General features: G+C 34.6%; 1 protein-coding gene across 1 annotated transcript; it reads right to left on the bottom strand.

Annotated features, from left to right (window-relative positions):
- Positions 1-283: 283 nt before the first annotated feature.
- On the bottom strand, positions 284-23,723 carry ALX1 (ALX homeobox 1). The gene is made up of 4 exons (XM_019960005.2): positions 23,219-23,723; positions 19,861-20,165; positions 16,707-16,835; positions 284-2,036 (listed from the first exon to the last, which is right to left on the bottom strand). The coding sequence occupies exons 1-4, from the start codon at positions 23,442-23,444 to the stop codon at positions 1,716-1,718; spliced, it is 981 nt and encodes a 326-aa protein (XP_019815564.1). The 5' UTR covers positions 23,445-23,723; the 3' UTR covers positions 284-1,715.
- Between the last annotated feature and the right edge of the window lie 302 nt (positions 23,724-24,025).

Genomic DNA, 24,025 nt, shown 5'->3' with positions numbered 1-24,025 from the left:
AAGAAAATCTTACATTTTAGGTCTAAGTTTTAGTTCACAAATTTCTACTGACAACCTACATGTGTCTATTAGAAGTCATTCTCTTCTAAAACATGAAGGATATTTAACAGCTGCCTAAACAATCCTTGAACAAAAGCTCCTGCATGTAAGCATAATTCTCAGGGCCAAAGTTGCACAAGTTTGTCTTGGGAACAAAACTAAAGAGAGAAAACACAAAAGTCATAAAGAACAGAGTGATTATGAAGTCAAGGAATGTTTGTTTAGGGCATCACTCATCTCTATCATCTGCCTCATTTAAAATTTTATTACAGAAGATGTCTAAGTGCTGTAAATATTTTCCCACTAGAGACACTTACCGAATTTAAGTACTTTTTCTGAATTTAATTTTTAAAAATCAGTTAATCTTGTCCTTTAGCCTTTAGGGCTTCCATTCATATCCCTAAAGGCTGTAGGAACCACAAGGAAGATTCTGAGTACAAAGAGCAGATGGTGCTCTGATCCAAGCCATGGAAGTCATCTTCATTTCAATTAATTTACTTTGCCTTTATGAACTTAAGAGTCTTTCAAGGAGGCTGACATTTCACTCATCTGAAAAAGCCTGGAATGTGACAGGGGAAAGGGAGGAGAAGTAAATCAAAGGGCTTAGCAGTTTTCCAGATGCAATGTATTTTTCTTCTCTTCTTTTCCACCAGAAATTTGAGAGGCTTCTGACATTTTAATTCCGTGCAAAACCACAGTAGCAAAAAAATGTGTACAGCTTCTATGTCAAAAAAACACACGCACGTGCACTTGGACATACTCATGCTACAAACATTCCAACTTGCTGTTCCTCTAAGTGAATATTTCTTTGAGTGTATTTATTAGATGTTTGTGTGTAGTTTCACCAGCACCATTCTAGTTTAAATGCAACAGCAGATTTTGCAACTTTCTTTTTCTCTTGTGGTGATAACTAATCACTGAGGCCATGCTGGCTTGTTCATTAGAAAAGATACTATTTATAGAAACTGTTCTCATAACTGTACTTTTAATCATATCAGGATATTTCAGTTATCACCTTTAGCCACATGGTTTCAGGAAACGATGCCCAAGTATTTCATGCAAATGCTGGTCATTTCTGAAGAGCTCTTTTTTCATTGCATGGAAATTCACTAAAACATCTAGAAGTAAAAAATCTTCGAAGCCCATAGATAAATTCTCAGCAACAGAGGATATGCCCATTATGCCTTGGAGCCAGAGATGGAAAAATGGCAGTTAACTCCCCAAAATACCCTGCTTCAATATTTACCTGACAGCTTCAGTATCTTGACATTTTCCCCAGTGCATTTCCTCCTTTTTCAGATATTATTTTACAAGGGATTTCTTGTTATACAGAACTAACATAAATCAATCTATAACAGAGGAATTTGTTTAATACATTTATTCTTTTAAGAAGTTGCATGATCATATTTCATTGACTCATACAATAGAAAGAAAAATCTTACTACTAAAACAGAGTTTGTGGAGATGGGCGCATGGTAAACCTATTTAGTCTTTTCAGAGGTTCATTCTTAGATTTTAATGTTAAATAATAACAACTATTCATTTAAGCTGGTCTCACTGTATATCTTGACCTTTAGCAATTCCACACACAGCAGCTTATTGTGGTATCCATTAAATAGGAGAAATAAGAATGTTTTACTTTGCCATTAAGAGAAAAAGAAAAAGAGTACTGTATGTTACATGGCCCATGAAATATTGGCAGCGTGCTCCTTGGCTTTCATTCGAAGAACAGCGATACTGGAGGACCTCCTTTCAAACTCTGGCTTTGTTTCAAATGCATGTCCATTGGTAGCCCCGGTAAGAAGAGAGTCAGTGAAAAAATTGTTGAGGGGCACGTGGCTGAACTGGTTCTGGTGGTTTGAAAACCCTGTGTAACTGGAATCTGTCCGAGGCGAGTGAGAGTAAGGTGTCATACACGAGGAAGTGTCACGTGGTAACATGCATGAAGTAACCACAGAACCACCACTTGCATTTCCTGCCCACAAATTGTTCTGAATCTGGAATATATAAAACAACAAGTATTACATTTATGCGTTCTCACTTTTGTTCCTTACTTTTGGGAAACTGAATTTACAAAGTTCTGCTAGCTGTTCTTTGTCTGCTCCTATTGGGTGGTCTATAATTTCATTCTGAGTACATCAAGCAATTACTGAAAAATAATTATTTGAGATTCTTCTAGTTTGTTATACTGGAATGGATCACCAAAACCCACATATCTGACCACATAAAATACTCTCAATACAACATGTCAATCTCTTGAGGATTCTTTTTACAGTCATGATTTTTAAAATGAAATCTGGTTTAATCATTATTTGTTATCAATTCATGTGTTTAGAAAAGTGATTAAAATATGATTAAGTTTAAATATAGTTTTCATCTTTCTAAAGAAAATTACAGAATTGCATTTTTTTTAAGTTCCATAGCTGACTCAGTGTGGTATTTTTTGCTGGAAACCAATGCTGATACAAGGCTGGTTGTTCTTTAGAGATATTTTTAATCAAAATTCATTTTGGAAAATGTTTACTGTTTCATTGTTTTTCATTCCGTCTAGTCTTAAATATCTCTGTGAATAGGACAATTATATACATATTTTAAATATTTATTCTATGATTTATATATAATGAGGTTGCAACAGAATTATAACCTGTAAAGCAGATTTAGAATTCTAAAATTTGACCAATACCCAATAATGGAAGCATAACTGAGAAAAAATATTCAAGTATTAGCAAAAATACTATCTGAATGAAAATTAAGTATGGGGTAACAACTTACATAAGATTGAAAACTGAGTTATCACTTGTGCCCAAGAAATTCACAATCATCATGTTAAATCCCTATAGGAAACATTTCTATCTATATTGTGCAGTATTATCAGCAAACACAAATATCTTTAAAGTTACTAGCACACAAAAGAAACACTAAGTCAAATTTGTATACTACGAATTTTAAATAGGAGGCATCTTAGACCAGCTATTTAAACAACAGCAAGGAAAGTGATCACATGTACTACTCAGAAGCAGAGAGAAAATCGTGACAAATGGCAGGAGCTGGAAAAAAGCAAGAAAAATGCTGCTTGGTATAGCACAGCGGAGACACAGCCTTGAAATATGAAATTTGAAAATTTATGCCTTTTACAATATTATTACACTAGATTTAGATTTATACTAAAACATAACAGCAATATATATATTTATCCAATCTGGCTTTCTTTTCTTTTTTAAAATCATAATTAGAACACAATAATCAATTACTTAACACATATAGAAGAATAATTTTATTGTATTTCTTTTTACATAGAAATTTCAGTCTACTACTGTAGGCTCTGGTAATACTCTTACAAAACTCAAGCTTAAGCCATACTTTTAAATATAACTTATTTTCAATTCATATCCAAAATATGTTAATGAATCTTCTAGATTACATTGTAGAGATGTTACTCTGTCACTCTGAAAGGGCCACTTAACCATTTTCAGGACTGAACAAATATCATCCTTCATGTGGGGCTTCAATGACTGGCAAGATGCCCATTTTAGTGTTGTTCTTAAAACAGTTCTTTATATAAGTATTTTCTAAGCTGCTTTAAATATGCCAAATCTGTGAGAGACATCTATAGACCTCTATCTAGCTATCTAGCCAGCTGTCCATCATGATTTGCATACTTTATCAATCTTTAAATTGTCATGGGCTATGCTGTTTAAATTTTGGCTCATCCTACTATACGTATCCCACTTTACCCAAAATATGATGATTGGTGTCAGTGATTGCTGAGCTATGTATCTCAAACCAACAGGAGGGGCCGTTAATGTCATTATTCTGTCAAACTAGTTCTTCTAACTTGATCCGGGTGATTTTCCTCTGACATTCAATCAAACATTGTGCTACACTGAAAAACCACAGTCACATGTCTGACAAAAGGGCTTTCAGGAAATGAAAGTGAACTTGCTTGCTTACTTTTGAAAAAATAAATGCAAGATAGTGGTGGAGAAAGATTATTTAGGCTTTACATTTATTAAAGGATTCCTCAGCTTACAAAGCGTGTTGCTAGAAATTATTATTGAACTCATCTACTTGTATTCCAAATGCACAGAAATATACTTAACAACTAGGTAAAAAAAAAAATAAGGGGAGTAAAAGCAAGGAAGGTGATCTATGAATTTAAATAAGTATTTTCACCTTAAATGAATTTAGGAAATCTCTCCATTTTCTATGACATAAGCAAATATTGTTATTTTGATCAAAACTTCTTACCTCAACATGATCAAGCAAGTTAAATGCATTATTTTTCATGAAACAGAACATACAGAAAGATCTGAACAGAACAGATTAATAAAGCAAGTTCCTAACAGCAATACTTTAGTTTTCACGACCAGTGAAGCTGTCACACACTTTTACTGATATGCCTGGTTTCCATGATCTCTGTCTCCCATCTTATTCCTGTCTTTCTTTGATTTTCAAATTTCTGGCATGTTTTGACTTTGGGGATCTAGATGGTTTCTATATTATACTTGGATGTAAATCATAAAAAAATAATAATATCCCCAGTGTATAGAGGTCTTGCTTCCTTGGAAGCATTTCCTCTGGAGGTGTCAAACATCTGATGAGGACAATCAAGACCATGCTCATGATATCTAACAGTTATCAATTAATGGCCACGTGTCAAGCATTTTGATTAAAAGCATGATGACTTCTGAATCGTCCCAATACACAAAAAGGTATGTGCTTTTACTATCCCCATTTCGTAAAAGGTAAAACTATAAAACAGAGTTTAAGAATCTCACAAAAATTGGATAACTCCCAGGGGAGGAGGTCAAATCTGAACCCGGAAATCTTATGAAATGCTACAATGACATAAAAACTAGTCTTATGAGTTGAAATTATTTACTTATTCACAATCCTAAATTTGTGTGTATTTATAAATTCCACTTTCTGAAAGCAAAATTCCCAATGATCACTCACAACTGTTTCTCATCCCCAGGCTTGAACACAGCACATGATAAATCCTTAGTACACATTTATTAAATACTGGAAAATCTCTGAGAATATGAAATTTGGACTGATTCATCTTGAAGATATAATCAAAATTTTGTGGAAAATTATGCTAACATATCTAAATTTTTTTTCTCATGCTTTGAATGCCAGAATCACCATACTACACAATCTTAACAGAAATGAAAATTACACAGCTAGAGACCCTGTTGACCCTATATCTTTAGGAAGGTAATCTTTTTTCTTGTTAAACATGTATTATCTTATCTTCTGGAGATTCTGATTCATTAAGCAGGTAGTATAGCTGAGGGGATCTGTACTAAAATAATGGCAAAGATGATAATGGGGCTTCCCAGGTGGCACAGTGGTAAAGAACCCACCTGCCCATACAGGAGACACACAAGATGTGGGTTCAACCCCTAAAGATGGTAAGACACAAAAGCAATTCAGAACATCACTTAGGATGAAGAAACACTATTGAAGCCCAACTTCCTTCCAAATACAAAAAATTCTCGTACATTTTCAATTATGTTCAATTTCTGTGATAAGAAGCTCACCCTGTTTTAAAAAAATATTCCATTCCCCTCTGGGGAGCTCTGTAAAAAGGTGTAATTTTCCTGTTTCTTCTATTTCTGTTCCTTATACAGAATAAGCAGCATCCTTCTTACATGAGAAAATCTTCAAATATCATCATGAGATTATTATACAATCATAAGTCTCTCTTCTCTAAGGATTCTTCATATTGATTTCCAGACAGTATCATTCTAGTCACATTCCTTTGGATGTGCTGGAGGTTGTCATTGCCCTTTCACTCTTATAAACATCCAGCACTGACAACAGAATATAATATTCTAGATGTTGTCTGATCACTGTGGGGATGATCCAGCAGGTATCATCTTTGTTCTAGATCATCTACTTCTATTAGTGTCTGAAGAAGTAATGTGGTTAAACAACAAAGTTGTTTGAGCTTGTAGTTTAATAAATCTACCACTGTTCAGGTGGGCTCCTTCTATTTCTCCTTCATTCCATTCTTCTAAGTGGTCATTTTAAAACGACGTGCTAGAATCTATAAGTCATATTGTCTAAAACTACATATTTAACAACAGAGAAGTCATACAAAAATCTTACTCTCTGACTTATTAAAAGAAATACTACATTTGATTTTTTTCTAAGATCACTACTTATCTTTCTAATATTTTTTATACTAGTTCATAGACACTGCTGCTGCTGCTGCTAAGTCGCTTCAGTCGTGTCCGACTCTGTGCGACCCCATAGACAGCAGCCCTCCAGGCTCCCCCGTCCCTGGGATTCTCCAGGCAAGAACACTGGAGTGGGTTGCCATTTCCTTCTCCAATGCATGAAAGTGAAAAGTGAAAGTGAAGTCACTCAGTCGTGTCTGACTCTTAGCAACCCCATGGACTGCAGCCCACCAGGCTCCTCTGTCCATGGGATTTTCCAGGCAAGAGTACTGGAGTGGGGTGCCATTGCCTTCTCCGTCAGACACTAGCACTAAATAAATTTTTGTAAGCTTCTAAGTATATAATATGCAAGAGATTTACAACCAGGAGCAATATTATTGAATGCCCACATTCTTTTTATATGTGCTTTAAAAAAAAGAAAAGAAAAACGGAAAAAGAAAGATTGTCTGTCTTTACATTTTTTCTTCTTTGTTGTGTTTAAAAGGAGTGGATAATCTAAAAATATTCCATGTTTTAATGTGGTTCACAGCATTTTTTAAAGTTCTGGGGGTATGTTCAAAGCATTGTCCACAGAATTTAGCCAACTGCCTCCCATTAGCATGAAAGAAAGTTTAGCTGACTTACTACTCTCCACTTTGAATGTTTGCCCCTTAATGTTTTTCTAATCAAGTGAAAACTTTATATATTTAATTATTCCACAGCTTTGAATTTTGGAGGAAAAAAATTTTTTTTTGTCTGATTCTTTCCAAACTGAAATCCTTTAATGTTCACCTTCCTTCCAAGGAATTAAAAGCAATAAAAGCTAGAAGGAGAGGGTTAATATGTAAGTATACATACATATATTAAGAGTTCTTCACTGTGGATCTATGTATGTCATGAATTGATGGAACAGAGTAAATCATGGATAGGAAATCATAAATCTCATTTACCTTCACCTTAGAAACTTGATATAGATATATTCTTTACATAACCAAAGCCAGAAAGAAAATTTTAGTATGCTAAATGTGGTATATATTTCTAAAGTATTTTCTGATTTTACTGTAGTGGGGAGTTTTTCATACTTCTAAAAAACCTCTTAATCTCAGTTTATTATTCTTTCCCTTAGTTGTAAAGTAGTATGATATGTAAAAAAAATATCAAATAGTTTCCTGATTTATATACTCTATATCTCAATGTTTTGTTATTTATGGAGATATTAGCCTACAGAATTAATTTGGATTTAATAGAAATACTGAAAAAATGTGAGAATATAGGAGTAATTTTAGAGCATTCTTAAAAAGCATCTTTTAAAGCATCTCTAAAGCCAACTAAATAATTTTTTTCCTACTAAAATAAGTTTACTTAATCTTACTCCTCTACATATAGACTGTTTCTTTCTGCCACCAACATTTATATGTACACGAGACACACACACACACCAGGATACACGTATTATCCTATACTCATACGACCTTCACATCATAGCCCCAACAGTTCCCCGTGGGAGTTCAAAGGCTGCTGTGAAAAAACAGACAGCAGGGATTCACAAAGAGGTATCTGTGATGATGTTATAGCAATAGTTTCTTTCCATTAAAATAAAAAAGTTGATTTTGGCTTTTCCTGTTTGACAGAATGCTTACTTTTATTGCCTACTCTGAGTATTATTCAATACTTACTATAAAGATTTATTACCACATTATCACTATAGAATTTAATTTACCAGATTTTTATATGGCCTCTTTTAAAAAGGCAAACATCACTTTTTACAAAAGTAGCTTGACTTTTTAAGAGACCATTATATTCTTTATTAGCATATCCCCTCCTTTAAAATTCAGAGGGATAAAGTATTAATAAGAATCATATGCTTATTAACTTGCAGATATTTTTAGCTGTTGGGACCTTAGGGTCCCATTAACTTTTCTAGTAACTACATCAGTAGGCTTCTGGCAGAGAGAAAGGGTATAGGTGTTTTTCTAAACAGTGAATTTGCTACCAGTGAATCAATAACATACACTGAGACTTTGTGTACCTGGGGAAAAAAAATACCAAGTTGAATTAATCACACAGTGAAAAGATAAATCTGGGCACATTTAGGTACTACTTGAAATAGAAATGAGGGTACTTTTTCATCAGTGCCCTCTTATTAGATGTAATTTTAACTAAATATATATATATATAAATACTAAGATTTTGGAGGAATTAATTAAAAAAAATTTTTTAATGTGTTTTAAATGCATAGTATTACTAAGTTGAAGTGGTCAGAAAGTATTTATTCATCAGAAAAGGATCACACGTTAATTGTTCATTGCTACTTTGAGTTCTTAAATGAAATTTCATCTTAGAAATGTATATATGGATTTCAAACAGGAGGAATGCCTTTTCTGTTAAAAAAAAACAACACTATCAGATGTCATAGTCACGTGAGACTAACAAACTGGAAAGAAATTTGCTATACAGAAAAATAAAAGTGTGTATCTCTTGTTAGTGTAAAACGTAAAGACTATCTCAATTAGTCTCATAAGCAATGTTAATGTCTGTAAATTTTCAGAATGATATCATATAAATGTTGTCTAAATTTTGCATTATTCAAATAATATTCGAAATATGCTCCACATAAAAGATATAGGAAACATTAAGAACATCTTTCTTTACCCTTACTGTCGAATGTGTTCTTAAATTTTAAATTGTGATCATTACAAAAAATTTTTATAGGAAATCTCACCCTACATACCTTAAAATGAAATCATAGCACTTGGCATTTGCTATTTTTTAAAAATATTTATCCAGCAGCAATTATCATTTGAAGTATTTTCCAATTATTTGTCACCTTAATTCTCACCTATTTTAATGCATGCATGCTAACTACTGTTGAATCATGAGTGCCTAATTCATTTTTAATGAGAATTCAACTATTTAAAAAGTTCAGAATTATAAGAAACAAAAATTATAAGTTTTCTTTGTAAATTATTAACCTAAAATGTAAATCAAGTATGCAAACACAAAATATTTATACAGTATATTTTTAATCTTAGAGTGTTTCACAAGGTGTCATATACAAGCTTGCAATTTATTCTTAAAATCCTGAGTCATCAATTATATTCATCTTATATTTAACTCTAATTTGGAATTTTATTTTTGTTATTTTAAAATCAACTGTGCATTTGCACTAAAAAGTCTATTTAATGCTCCATAATTTAGAATAAGAATGAAAACTCACAGATGCATGTAGTTTAATAAACGTGGTGCACATACAATTCTGGATTAAAGTATATCCTGAGGTTCACACTAACAATAATGGTTTAAACTGCAGGTTTTAATCCAGACGTTCTCATAGACTTCTCAGACTTTGATGCTTAATTTCCCCCTTCCTTCTTCCATAAGGTAGTTTTAATATGTAAGAACTATTTTTATATTTTTAATTTTTACTTTTTATTATTTTGATAATCTACTTAATTTACTGATTTACTCTTTCCTCTTAAAATACAAACTATGTACAACCAAATCAGTTAAATACAACACTTAACAGTGTTCACTTAACTAAAAGCAAAACAAATAAAAAAAGAAAACAGCTAAGTTATTACTACTATGTAAAGTCTTTAAATCACATTAAATGTGAATATTACATTTCAAAAATAAGTCTATTTTCATAATCAACAATGTGAAAGCACTTTACTTCCTCTAGAGGATATTCTTTCCTTCTTTAAAGTATCTAGGATTACTTTCACCAAATAGAAGAATTATTCTCTGTCTGTGTCTAGCTGTTCCTTTACTTAATCAATACTAACAAAATCTACCTCCTGTTACACCTAATTTAGTTTTAACATATACATATATGTGAAATAGACTTTATATGTTTTTATATAAATATATATATTTAATTAAATTCGGAACGGTATCATTGTAAAAACTATATTGATTTGAATAAATGATATCCTTCTATAACTGTAAGTATTTGTGCTTACAATCAGTGATAAATTGTATCACTTGTTGACCTAGTGCTGTTAATACTTTGTCCCTCCATTCATAAAGGAAGTGTCACTGTACTACAATATAGGACCATCTCATTGGTTGTTTGAAAGGTGTGGAACTACTCATTACACAATGCATCATGTATAGCTACATTATTAACATTTTTAAAAGATCTTGGGGTCTTTGTTTACTTCAAATACTTGGGGAAAAAACAGAAGTAACAGTGATAAAAATGATACTTTTTCTAAAGGTTAAAAACTGCTCCAGGTGCCTTTAAATCACTAAACCACAGTGGTTAAAGGAAACAAGCTTCATATTCTTTATTTAGCTTAAAGTAAAGGCAAACTTCAAGATTAGGAGAGAAATTTGTTGGTAGAAGAAGGTAAGGTAAACAATATCTTCATAATCACTATTTTACAGAAACTTTAAAATTTCCTTTTAAAAACTGTATAGCAATGTTTTAAATAGTATATGTTAAGTTAAAAATACTTTACAGCTTTTCATCTGTTTTTAAAATTATTTTAGTGACTACAAATTATCTGTAACGTGAATCCAACGTTTGCTAGGTTCAAACTCCAAGTGGCACATATTTCTAAAGGCATCAATTAAACAACAGAAAGCAAAAATACTACATGGGTCCTTTTGTACATTTGGAAAATAGATATAATTATGATTCCACTATTTACTAAGTAAAACCTTACTGAAAATCTTGGCAGGAAAACTTTCAACCTTTCTTTTGCAATTTTTGATGAAAAAATATTTTCTAAGTGAGAAAATAATTCTGATAGATTAAGAATATATTCAAATTTTCCTAACGCTACCATATTTATTTGGTCATCCTAATTTAAAGAAGAAAGTGTATTTAACTGAACTTGTTCTTTCCCTGGGATCCCCAAATAGTAAATTTACTCACAATGTATTGATTTAAATACTGCAACAAAAAAGGGCATTCAAACCACTTAGCTACTTCTCTATTGCAGAAAAAAAATTAATAATGACTAATAGCCATTAGAGAATCAGGACTATTTATTGAGCCCTCATTATGTACTAGGAAATACTTTGCATAAACTATTTTAATTCTCACAAATAACATATGAACTTCTATCACCATTTTATAAATGAAGAGAAATGTTCCCAGCAGTTAATTTATTTGCCAAAGGTCTAAAAATCTATTAAGTGGCACAATCAGGATTTGAACCCACAGCTACCTGATTGTGAAGCCAGGAGTCATACGTTAATCCATGGCCCACCCCAAATCCCAGGATTTAGTTCTACAGACTATTTAGAAATCATTTTAATCCTCTCCATAAGAGAAAAAGTATCATCAACATCTTCATCTACGCTAAGACCACCGACTCTAGTACCAAGGAAGTGCAGAGACTTTTTCAAAGTCACCTAGCTAGTAAATGATCAAGTTAATGTAAGCTTAATCTGACCTAACCCTAATGGCACAAAATGTACACTTCTTCTAAGTATGAAGGCTGGCTACAATCTTTCGATCCATTGTGTCCAACTCCTTGCAACCCCATGGACTATACAGTCCATGGAATTCTCCAGGCCAGAATAGTGGAGTGGGTAGCCTTTCCCTTCTTAAGGGGATCTTCCCAACCCTGGGATCGAACCCAAGTCTCCAGCATTGAAGGTGGATTCTTTACCAGCTGAGTCACAGGAGAAGTCCATAATCTTTCTAGAAAATATGTATAACTTAACAAAAATATTTTATTCACCAAAAATAATTATTTTAAAGATGCTTTGGTTTTAATAAATTAGAAACACATTAGAATCTAATGTTGATAGATACTTGCTTAGTTCTTAAACTCAAGGACAAAATTATGTAAGTCTCTTTTGGTATGCTAGATATAGTCTGCATCAAGAAATTTTTGCAGAATTTGTAATATCTAATTTGCAATCTGTCTAGAAAGCACGAGATTTTTTTCTGGATCATCTGTATAACCTCTGTGCCTAAAACAAGACCGAGCATGTACCTGTTTGATAAAATGCAAAACTATAAAATGATAAAACTCTGGAAGAAAATGAATTAAGCTGAAAGGGGTCTGCAAAATCTTTCTAGTCTATTCCTTTCAAAGAGGAAAAGTTAACTGCTTAAGACCACAGAGCTGGTTGAGAGCAGAGATTCGGAAACCATCTGTTTTATTAAAAATAGACTAATTTTGTTTTATAATGTACTCCTGAAAACTGAAGTGAACCAAAACTTTTTTCACATCTATTCGGTGTATATATAATTTGCTTAACACTGTGATGATACAATGTGAGTAAGAATGGAATCATCTTTTAAACACTTTACATCCTAAATGGTGTGGCAGACATTTTTACACAATCCACCACAAGGTCAGTGAGAAAGTGACGCTCTGACTGAGGGAAAATTGAGAGCAGACTTCCTGGTTTAGGTGAGGGAAAGGGAATTCAAGATAGAGGGAAACAGATTTAGCACAAGCAATGAGACTCTTCTAAAATATCATGTAATGGAGAACACTGAATAATTTAATTTAGCTATACTGTATTGACAAATGGCAACTGATATTGTGACCCAAAATAGAGCTTTAATAAAAAACACTACTATTTTCACTACATCAAAATATACTACCTTTAATTACTACTGACATCACAGTACTCACTTTTTTATTTGCTTTCAAACATGAGCAAGTTTTAAAAAAAAGAATATCCTAGTCTAAGAAGTATCTACATTTTTTAAATGTTTTATTATTTAGGCATTTTTCCTTTCCAAAGTAAGGCGATGTTTCAGGGTCAAAATTGAACTATTTCAAGACTCAGTGTTGGTTTAAGGAGAAAATGTTGCATAAGGAGGCCGGGACTCCTGAACTCAAAACACTTGGGCTCAAATTCAATGAGTTAAGGGTTATTAGGAAGAAGCCTGGCTTAACAAGCTCTCAACTGGTAGTTACTATTTTTACTGTTACAGCTGTTGTTACTACAGTGTAATGAAGAGCAGTGAAAACAAAGTATTTATAACATTTTAGAAAGTATTAATGACTATTCATAAATAAACATTCTATGTTATATATAGATACTTTATGCTAGGTAAGATTATGATACAAAGGCTTACTATTATGAGTGGGCTGAAGGAGATCATTTTCTAAACCATTTCTGGTTTTGATGTATTTCTGCGTATGCTTTTGCTTCCCTGCCAAATTGCTAATTCTTTATTTCTGTCCTGCCGCCAACTTTTTCTAGTTCCAACTTTTTTGTAATTAATAATTTTTTTTTCTGTAATTAGTAACAGTAACCACATTCAATGTCTTATTGCACTGAGTTGGTTAGACTCTTTCAATTCCTATTTTTCCCACTATAAACTATTTTCAAGCCACAATTTTTTTTTTTTTTCTTTTTATTTATTTATTTTTTTTTTTTTTTTAATTCTTCCAATTTTATTTTATTTTTAAACTTTACATAATTGTATTAGTTTTGCCAAATATCAAAATGAATCCACCACAGGTATACATGTGTTCCCCATCCCGAACCCTCCTCCCTCCTCCCTCCCCATACCATCCCTCTGGGCCGTCCCAGTGCACCAGCCCCAAGCATCCAGCATCGTGCATCGAACCTGGACTGGCAACTCGTTTCCTACATGATATTTTACATGTTTCATTGCCATTCTCCCAAATCTTCCCACCCTCTCCCCCTCCCACAGAGTCCATAAGACTGTTCTATACATCAGTGTCTCTTTTGCTGTCTCGTACACCGGGTTATTGTTACCATCTTTCTAAATTCCATATATATGCGTTAGTATACTGTATTTATGTTTTTCCTTCTGGCTTACTTCAAAAAAGCAGTTTCCTTAGGCTGAGTCTTGAGACATGACTTTGGCATAGTTATTTTTTCAAACAAACTAAAATAAAGTCAACCACATATTTTTAACTGAAACAGAATTTTCCCCTGACTTTCTTCAATACCTAGAGTGGGGAGTGGGAGACACTTGATTTCAGAATTTTTGGTAACCAAACATTAAATGACTTAGCAATACAGAAAAGTCCTATGGATTTGACAGTATTGATTTTTATCATTGTTGATGAACTGCACTGTCAAAATAACTTCAACATATGATGTCTGTGTTCCCATATTTAAATTATGAGGTGGTATAACCAAATATACATAAAAATTATGGAGAACCCACAAAGAGAAATTAGTGCAAAATTCTATTATCTCTGAGGGGAATTTTTTTAACTAATCCTTTGTTGGCATGAAAAAGACCATCAAATGTATAATTTGACCACACCATTTCCTTTCCTGCTTGAGCTCCTAGGTGACCTCATTCTGTTAATGGCTAATATCGAAATCTATGAAGCACAATAATAACATCATGGCAAGATAATTTTAGGGGGTGACTAAAATTAAGGGTGACTAGAGTGTATGGTTATATTAAGTTTTTATATAGAGCTTAATTGGTGCAAGGCCCTATTCTACACATTTTACGATATTCTAAAGAAGAAAGGGGGGTTAGCACCAAGGCAACTAAGAGCAAGGAGCAGAAAAGTGGAAAATAGAAATAGGAACAGTGAAAGGAATGAAGACTGAAATAATAAGGTGAAAAAAAGGTATGCTGCAGTCAAGTGTTGTGAGATAGACTTAGCAGTAAGACTGCTTAAAGTCTACTTGAAAAGAGTTCATAATTTGTGACTTTATTATTTCTAAAGTCATCACAAGTAGTTTAAAACTATGTAAAGTATATGCCATCTCTGATATTTTCTATTGTTATTTCACTGGTTGGCAGTGAACATTTTCTGCTCCCTTGAACTGAACTGCAGATTTTGCTATTAATCATTTAATCATGTTACTTACCCTTAAGAGCCACAGTACCTCTGCTTAAATCTGAGCTTTCCTACACTAATAAAAGTGAGTAAATATCTCACTTTTATTAGCGGCAAGAAATACCTCGCCCCTCTATGCCTCAGTTTCCACATATAAAAAATGGGAATAATTAATATCACCTACTGCATAAGGTTACTGCAAGGATTAAATGAGTTAATAAATGTACACTGCTTAGAACAGTGACTGACAGAGAGGGCTACAGTCTTGTTAACAACTAAGAAAACTGCAGTGTCTGCTCCCTTGGAACTTACCGCCTAGAGGAGAAACATCCTTGCAGCATTTTGCTCAGAACTCAACTAGGATACTCAAAACATGTGCTGATGCTAAGTAACCAGGGGGATACACATATTTTTAAAATAGGAGAAAATATAAAGGAACTACTTTAAAGTAAACTTTTTGAAGTAAGGGAAATAAGATTCCTCTTAAGGTATGGGCCTTTATTCAAAAGGTACCCATATCACTGGTCTTTAAGGAAACTGCAGTGGCAAGGCTTAGCTGTAGCAGCCCTTTATGAACCGCCCTGTAAGGAACCACTCGTGTGATCATGGACCAATTCTCGTTCTTAATTCATCTGGGTCTGGTTTCCTGACTTTTAAAATGAAGGAACTAGGTGATTTCTAAGGTTCTTATTCACATATAATATTACATTAATAAATTTCATGAATTTACCTGGAGGAGTGAAAGTCTCAAGATAGGTTTTTAAAAAATCATGAAAGGTACAAGAACACAAAGACAGCATGAAATGAAAGGACTGACTTCATGCTCCCAAGGTATGAATTTACAGTTGAAGAAAATGAATATCCTTAAGTTTGGAGCTATGATGATTTGTTTACTGAACTATCAAAATATTCCATCAGTATATGTGTTACATATTCATTTTCAAAGTAGTCTCTTACAACACATATCATTATACAATAAGGAATTAAATAACAGATGGCTTGCCTTATAATACACATATAAATACACATGTATTTATGTAGCAAATACAATTTTGAATATTATAATTCAGTAGCAGGAAAAATTAATATCCAATTACAAAGACAAAATATATTTATGTGCATTACAAAGTATGAAAAAACAACCCTCTCTAAATTAAAAGAAAAAATTAGAGGAAAAAAATTTCTAAATACACTTAATGTGATACAATTTAAAAATTAGGTCCAGAACTAATTCTATACATGTTTTAAGTCACAAAGGGATAAAATGCTTCCTTGAAACAGTAAGCAGTTTCAAAGCTGAAAAGACAACATAGGAGAAAAAATAGTTTTAAGTGGAACTGAAGGTTTCATCGGCCACATTTAACAGTAGGTTATGGTACAGTTCATAAAAAAAGAGCCACCGAGCCTAGCAATGTTTTATGTATTTTAACAGTTAACAAAGGGAGTGAGTCTGAATTATTAAAATGCAAAGTAATTAAGAGACATATTATTGAATGATGCTACTTAAGTTGTTGCAATGTATACCAAAGAAGAGACCTTGAAATATTTTAAAATGAATGGCTCTGGAAAAATAAATAAAAATAAATATTTTAGCAAAATAAAAGTCCAACAAACATGAAAACAATTTTTGGAGATTAAAATTTTCATTCTTAACTATTATATTAGACATGATAAAGCTTACACTAGCCCTTTTAAGAATATACAAACCACACTTGTGTATCTCAGTGTTCTGTGCAATTTACCATACCTGTGGATAGCTGTCAGTTCTTGGCAAAACCGATATGTCATAGGTGGCAGCAAAATGGCTCTTAGCTTGCTGGATCTGGCCATAACGTTCTCTTTTTCTCCACTTGGCCCTTCGATTTTGAAACCAAACCTAATTTGTTTAAAAAGTAGAATTTCAGCTAAGGAACAGCTGGTAATGCAAATATGATGGTCAAAGACGTTAAATCAGAAAGGTAAACCAGGTCAAGAAAATTACAAAAGCAGAAATGTTTTTATATTAGAAAGGGATCCACAAGGTTTACTTTCTATTTTATTTTACCCTGATATGATAAATGCCATGTCTACTAGGCAATACAGTTCAACAGAATGAGACAAGGTGTTTTCAAAATTTTATTTAATATGTCTGAGCCTCTATTTTTTTTTACTTATGGAAAATAAAAAAGAATTAGTTTATATGACCTTGAAGATTCCTTGTATCTCCAAATTATCATAGATAATAATCCTCTCTCAGAGAATGCAAGTCTAAAAGACACTCATAAATTTTTAATTTGGGGTTATGTATATAACATGAACTCAGCCAATCTATAACCAAATTAATATCTAAGTCTGTCAAAACAATTACCTTTAAAACATGTCACAAAGTGGAGGGTCTTCTGGGCTGTACCCAGACTTACAAAAACTTAGAAAAATGTAAACAAACACATTACATCTAAAACATATGGCACCAGCAGAAATACAATGATTATTTAGAAGCAAACTAGTAGAATTACATGTTATATTGAGTATGGTAAAGATTATGGGTAAAATGGTATCACCTGAAGCTGAGCTATGGTTTTAAAATATACAAATTGTTTATAACATAAATTGTCTCACGTATAAGATTTATTTTCTCTTATAGAAAATGCTCACAAAATCTTAAAGATAATTTCTCCAATTTAAAATCCTTATGGATAATATAAATTTTAAAATAAATAGGACAGATATAATCAAGTGTCAAGAAAGCCTGTGTATTAGTATGGCCTCCACACAGTTCCTAAACTATTTTCCAAATTTCTCTACCTAATTATATAGTAGAAACATCTAGTATCATCTGTCTTCCTCAGAGGGTTAAATATTAACCAGTTCACACTTGTAAGATCTCCAGAATCTTCATTTTAATATTTTAGGTGTTAAAAGGTTATATAGAAAATTAAATTAAACATGTATAATTTGATATATAATTTACATGAGCAGCTTTCTGAAAGCTGTTTAGTCTTTAGAGAACTATCTTCAGAATACAAAATATTTAGGAAAAAAGCTGAAAATGAATTATAAAAATGCACATTGTAAAAAAGCATTTCACTAAAATTTATTTGAATTTTTTATTCTATTTTGTATTCAATTCTACTCTTTTCTATCTTTTCCTTCACACTTATGGAGACATGTTAATATTCAGTCTGGAGTGTAAGCAAGTATTGCAAATTTAAAATGGCAGTTTGAACAGTTCTCAGAAGGCAAAGAGAGCTACCTGTTCAGATGTTTTCTTAGAACACTGCTGGCAAGTGTGTATTACCCACTATATTCAGGGCTTAAGACAACATTAACAACAAAAGAAAGCAAAACACTTTTTTGTTTTCTCCATAGACAGGCACCAAGAGCATACTAAGGGAATTTAGTAATGAGGGCTTTTTCCTTTAGAAGAAAACCTTGACAATCACCTTAAAATAGGTGCCCATTACCACCACTCTTATGCAAAAAGCAAGGAAACTACCTGAGTAAATTAGGTTCAGGCTGGCTCTCTGTGCCTATTCTTAGACCAAAATTAACCAGCACTTGGTGAAATGTTAAGGGGCAAACACTTTGTGCACAGCTGATCATCTATGTGTAAACATATTTTTCTATGGTTATGAGTATAACTAATTTAAATATACGAACACAAGACCAAAAAACACACAGGTGGGGTTTGTGTTAATGCTTGACAATTCTCAAATTCTTTCTTAGTACTGACTTTCTCCATATTTACTTCCTAAACTAAGATAAAATAACCATTTGTCTCTATAAACTAAAGCAAAAATCTGCTGCTTGTTACTCCTGCACCACCAGATGTTGTCTTTAACAATGTATAAGAGACTTACAATGGCTCAGTCTTCAGAAGGAATACTATTACTCCACTCAGAACAAAAATTTATTTCTTTATTCTAGTGGTTTATGGAAATTGCAAAATTCAGTATTTTTTTTTTTAGAGTCGTAAAAACACACAAAAAGAAAAAGGTCATTCTCCTGAATTACTCTTACTTGCAAACTAAAAAAATTGTTTAAAAATATCAAGGCTAGGAAAAATAAAATACGCTTAAGAGGTAGAATTTTACCCAGTATTTTTAATTTTGTTTTTTCACATTATTAAAAAATTTAGTATACTGAATCATCTAATTTGATAATTTGAACACAATTTATAGATATAACAATTAAATTTATACATTTAAAAGTTACTTTTAAGATTATTATTCCTACTGCTTCTGAAAAAATCATGCAAGTTATCCAGATTTTAAAAATTACAATGGAAGGCATGTATTGACAATTGCTGGGACTAGAAAATTGTATATGTGCTCATACAACTTTTAATTATATATCGTGAAAATAGTTTACAGTATACCTAACAGCTGAGAGTTTGTGAGACTGTTTTTTTTTGTTTTATTATAACTCCAACCTTGGTAAAATTATAGGTGCTTATGGGCCATTATACAAATAACTTACAAATCTAAGGTATATAACCCAAAAAGAGCTTTGACAGCTGATAGAAAAATAAAATACATGAATTACTAAATTGGACAGCTATGGTTCTGCGTTTTTGTCCTTTAAGGATCACTTTTTGAAATCAGAGATTTGTTATCATATTCTGTTCTTTTAAAATAATCATAAGCTTTTATGCCTAAGTAATAAGTCAAGTTCTTTTCTCTTAGGCTTGTGTGTGAGCTGTTAAATCGTTTGCAAGTAAAAAGTAATTTTAGTAGACTTACATGCCTCTGCTACACTGTTCTCTATCTTCAGCAGGAGAATCAGTTTCTGCCTTTGTGGTAAAACTTTGGAATAAACTTTGTGGTAAAACTCGGTGGCAACTATGGAATCATTCTAACACTACCCCCCAACCACCTCCCCGCTCCAAACACACACAGCCTCCAGCCTTCATTGGCTCCTACCTGGACCCTGGCCTCAGTCAGCTCTGTCCTCAGAGCAAGCTGCTCTCTGACATACACATCCGGGTAATGGGTTTTTTGAAAGACCTTTTCCAGCTCCTCCAGCTGCAGGCTGGTAAAGGTGGTTCGGTGTCTCCGCTTCTTACTGCTGGATACGTTGCTGTCACATTTATCCCCAAGTTCATCCAGTTCTCCCTTCTCTGGAATCCCTTTCACGGGGGACAGCCGGAGACTGTTACAGTTGTCCATAGCTCTATTTAGTTCGGTGTGAAGAGGCTGTCCTTCTACTTTAGTGATCCCATAGTTCACTGCACCCAGAGGGGGGAAAAACAGTTCTCAGCATTGCAAAACACCTTGATGAAAGAATTAAGTTGAAGTGATACAGACCATCCGGCAGGTAGTCTTACGATTTATCCTGCCAGTATTGATTTGATCATCATATTATCTACTACTGGGCTTCCCTGGTGGCTCAGCTAGTAAAGAATCCGCCCGCAATGTGGGAGACCTGGGTTCGATCCCCGGGTTGGGAAGATCCCCTGGAGAGGAGAACGACTACCCACTCCAGTATTCTTGCCTGGAGAATTCCACAGACTGCATAGTCCATGGGGTCGAAAAGAGTCAGACACAACTGAGTGACTTTCACTTTATCTATTATTATTAACTCACTTTGGGCAAGTTTAGAATCATCTAAATATGTGTACATGGAACTTTATATTAATTTGCCAGCATCACATGTAGTTCTGTTTTTCAGGCTTAATGTAATATTTATCCCGATAATTTATAATCAAAGTAGTCAAATTAAAAGATGCTCTGGTTAAAAAAAAAACAAAAAACAAAAACTAAATGACCATAATTTTTGAAAAGTGAGCCGAATTTCTTATGTCTTATTTATTCACAGCAGACAAAAGTAAGCTACTAACAGGGCTCAAAAAGGACATTTCAATTTTAAATACTGTCTGTAAACCAAAATCCATACTCTTCTCAAAGTTATGTTTCTCCTCCACATAAAACCTATGGACTACAAATTTAAGAAATGGCATTGTTTCTACTATATTTCCAATATTTCAACTGCATATCATGTCCAAATTTAACATTTTAATTTTAAAAAGTGACCTACTAAGTCAAAAAAAAGAATTTTTCGTCAGTTTCTAAAAGTGTTTTTACAGAAAAGGATTTAAGTAGACTCTTTAGCTTAAAAACTCACTTGCAGTTATCTAAACATGTCAAATTTATGCTTAACTCTTTTAAAACATGAAACTGTCTTAAGATAGAAAGCTTTACTCTTCCTTTCAGTAAAGCACAGAAATTAAAACATCTATTAGAAGATTACAAAGGATATCATCTGGCATTCTGTTTAGGGGTGTTTTAATTTCAGTGATTTCCTCCAGATTCCATTGTGCCCCACACACAAATGTAATGGATACACTTAACGAAATAGGAAACATTTTTTTAAGTCGGCTCAACCATAACAATGATTTCCAATGAACTGCTATACTTTTTTCGTTTTTGTCTATTTTTAAATTCTCTCTTACAATGCATATTTAGCTTTTTTTACAATGTATTTTAGCTTTACTTTAGTCATTATACGAATGTATTGAACTCTAGTACCTAGGTAAATCAAATACCCAATTGCCTTTAGGCAAAAAAATATGTGATGTAAAACTAAATATAAAAGAGAGCCTTGACTGATTAACAATACAGTTTTGTCTCCGTGGGCAGAGTTAATGGGGAACTGCGGTAATTAGCGATGGGGGAGGGGAAACAGGCGTGAGGGTAAGGGCATCTCAGGGAAAAGGCAGGAACTTTCCTAAATTTAGCGGACTCCTTGTTGCCCACATTCACCTTACTTAAAACTTTCCTATTAAAATCCATCCTAACAGTGTGATGTTCTTTTAAAACTTTATAAAATATAAAAAATCACCTATTTCTCTTATTTTTGGAATCCCGACAATTTAAATAAAATATTATGATTCTTATCCAGCAGTCAACAGAGGACATTTCAGAACCATTTAAAAACAAATCCTGTCCATGGAAATAACTTTATGGATACACTTTAAAATTCCAAAATATAAATACTGCAATCTGAAATACAGTCAAAACTTTAGTATATTAAAATAAAATTATTTTTTCGCGTCTTTCTAAATAAATGAGACTTAACGGATTTTTCTCTATTGTTTGTTCCTTTTTTATTTAACCTTGCAAGTCAAAAGTAACTTGCAACGTTGAACAAAATAAGTAAAATATACGAGGCCTTTTTTTTTTAAGCTTATTGCGTACTAAGTATTTAGAAGAGAAGCTACTATGAGCCAGTGGCTAGCCAGATTGTGAACCTCCATTAAAACAAGGGGCGGGAGGCTTGTTGTAAATATTTCACACTTAATTCGTTTGTTATTTTAAAGCAACCCGCTCCTTACAGCTTAACTGTGGAATATATACAATGATAAGGAAAAGTCCTCTTGGAATTGTAAACTTGCTTTAGCTGTCGCGATCTGAAAAAAAAATAGGTTTGTACTGGGTTACAAGATAGAAAAGATAGATGGTTTGTTTTGATAACATTTTGACTTTGAGATACTTGGCCATCCAAAGTTGAAGATTTCACCCAGAAGCATTCCGAAAGGCTTCTTAGGCGACTTCTACCGTGGAGTCAGAAAAATCAGACAATGCGGAATTCGCGAGTGAGTGATTATATATTGGGGATTCTTTGCCCGAAGCTATGTAAAGTGATTTGGCGTTTAACAAACATTTATGCTGTTGTAGAGCAAACCCAAAGAAGCAGAAATCACAAATCCACAGAAACTCATCTAGTAAGCCTCTAACTTCACAAAGAAAGATATCGTTACGTCTTGAAAAGTTAAAAAAAAAAAAAAAAGGTTTTTCACCTAAGTTTTCTTCTTCGTGACGGCAGTGACGTCCTCTAACGAGCTGTGATGGATTTCAGCTCCCCCGGCCCGGGGCAGCGCGGCGGGCTCGCAGAGGAAGCGCGCTGTCTCGACTCAATTACGCTCTATTTAGCGCCCTATCAGTTTACGCCCGGGTCCTGGATAGCGGGACGCCAGGGCCCGTGAGGAACGCGACTCGGCAGCAAAAGAACCACGAGGATGCACCCCAGGGGCGCAGGCTCCTTCCTTGGCTCCCCCCACCCAAAGTCTGCAGCAGCCCAAACTCCGCTTCCTAAAACCAGCACTGTTCCACCGCCCTCCTCCGCCCTCCAGCTTCTCCCGCTCCCCCTTCCTTTCCTTCCTTCTTTCCTTCCTGTTTTCCTTCCTTCCCTCGGTCCTTCCCTCCCTCCCGGTCCCGACCGGTCCCCGCCCTCAGATTTGCGGGTGGGCTTCCGCGACCCCCCTGGAGCAGGGGGACTCACCGCTGCTGTCCTGACAGGGCGAGGTCCTCTCCAGGCGCACGTGATGCTCGGCGCGGGGCAGGGGCCCGAAGGCCTGCACGCATTTGCCCGCCGACGCTTTGCTGTAAAAGGACTCATTGTCCAGCGTCTCCATAACGTGCTCCAACGCGCCTCCTGCGCCCATGTAAAAATCACTGTTTTTACTCGGTGGGCTCTTGAGGGCAAACTTCTCGCTCAGAAACTCCATAATCCTAGAAGGCTGTCGCTGAGCTCCCGGGAGCTCCGGGGGCTGGAGCGCGCTGGGGGAGGGTGCGAGTGGGCGGGAGGAGGGAGGGCCGGAGAGGAGGGAAGGGGAAGCGAGCGCTGCGGCGCCTGTAGCTGCCCGGCTCCGAGCCCTTTAAGATGTCCCGGCTGGAAAGGGGGCACCCGAAGTTGCTTTTATATCTTGAAACTCAGCTGGGCTCCTCGGGCAACCTCCCAGATCTAATGAATATGAAAATAGGCAGGCGACTAAACTCCACCCCGGGACCCCCCCCTCCGCCCCCCACCCTACCCCCATCTTCCCCCCCACTTACCCGGGCAGGGCGCGTCCAGGCCTAGGTTAGACAGACAGCTCCATTTCAGACAAATGCCAGCAGGGACGAGGCCACGACACTCAGAAACATTGTCGCCGCGACAGTGGACTGGCATTTCGGAAGAGCTTGGTGAGATCGCAAGGCAGTTAACCTTCCACTCCCCGCGCTCTGCGCCCTCCCGGGCCACCCGCCGGCACCGGGTCCCCACCCCGCCCCCACGCCGGCCACTCACTACCAGAAAGATTTAGAGGCG

Source organism: Bos indicus, chromosome 5, assembly GCF_029378745.1.
Source record: "Bos indicus isolate NIAB-ARS_2022 breed Sahiwal x Tharparkar chromosome 5, NIAB-ARS_B.indTharparkar_mat_pri_1.0, whole genome shotgun sequence".
Classification (NCBI taxonomy): domain Eukaryota; kingdom Metazoa; phylum Chordata; class Mammalia; order Artiodactyla; family Bovidae; genus Bos; species Bos indicus.
Note: the sequence above shows the minus strand (reverse complement) of the source record. Positions and strands in the feature narration are given on the sequence as shown.

Coding starts and splice junctions, on each gene's coding strand:
- ALX1 (XM_019960005.2), bottom strand. CDS start 23,444: ATGGAGTTTCTGAGCGAGAAGTTTGCCCTCAAGAGCCCACCGAGTAAA. Junction 20,166..23,218: donor GCCCTGTCAGGACAGCAGCG/GTGAGTCCCCCT, acceptor CTCTGGGTGCAG/TGAACTATGGGATCACTAAA. Junction 16,836..19,860: donor TGACTGAGGCCAGGGTCCAG/GTAGGAGCCAAT, acceptor TAAACAAATTAG/GTTTGGTTTCAAAATCGAAG.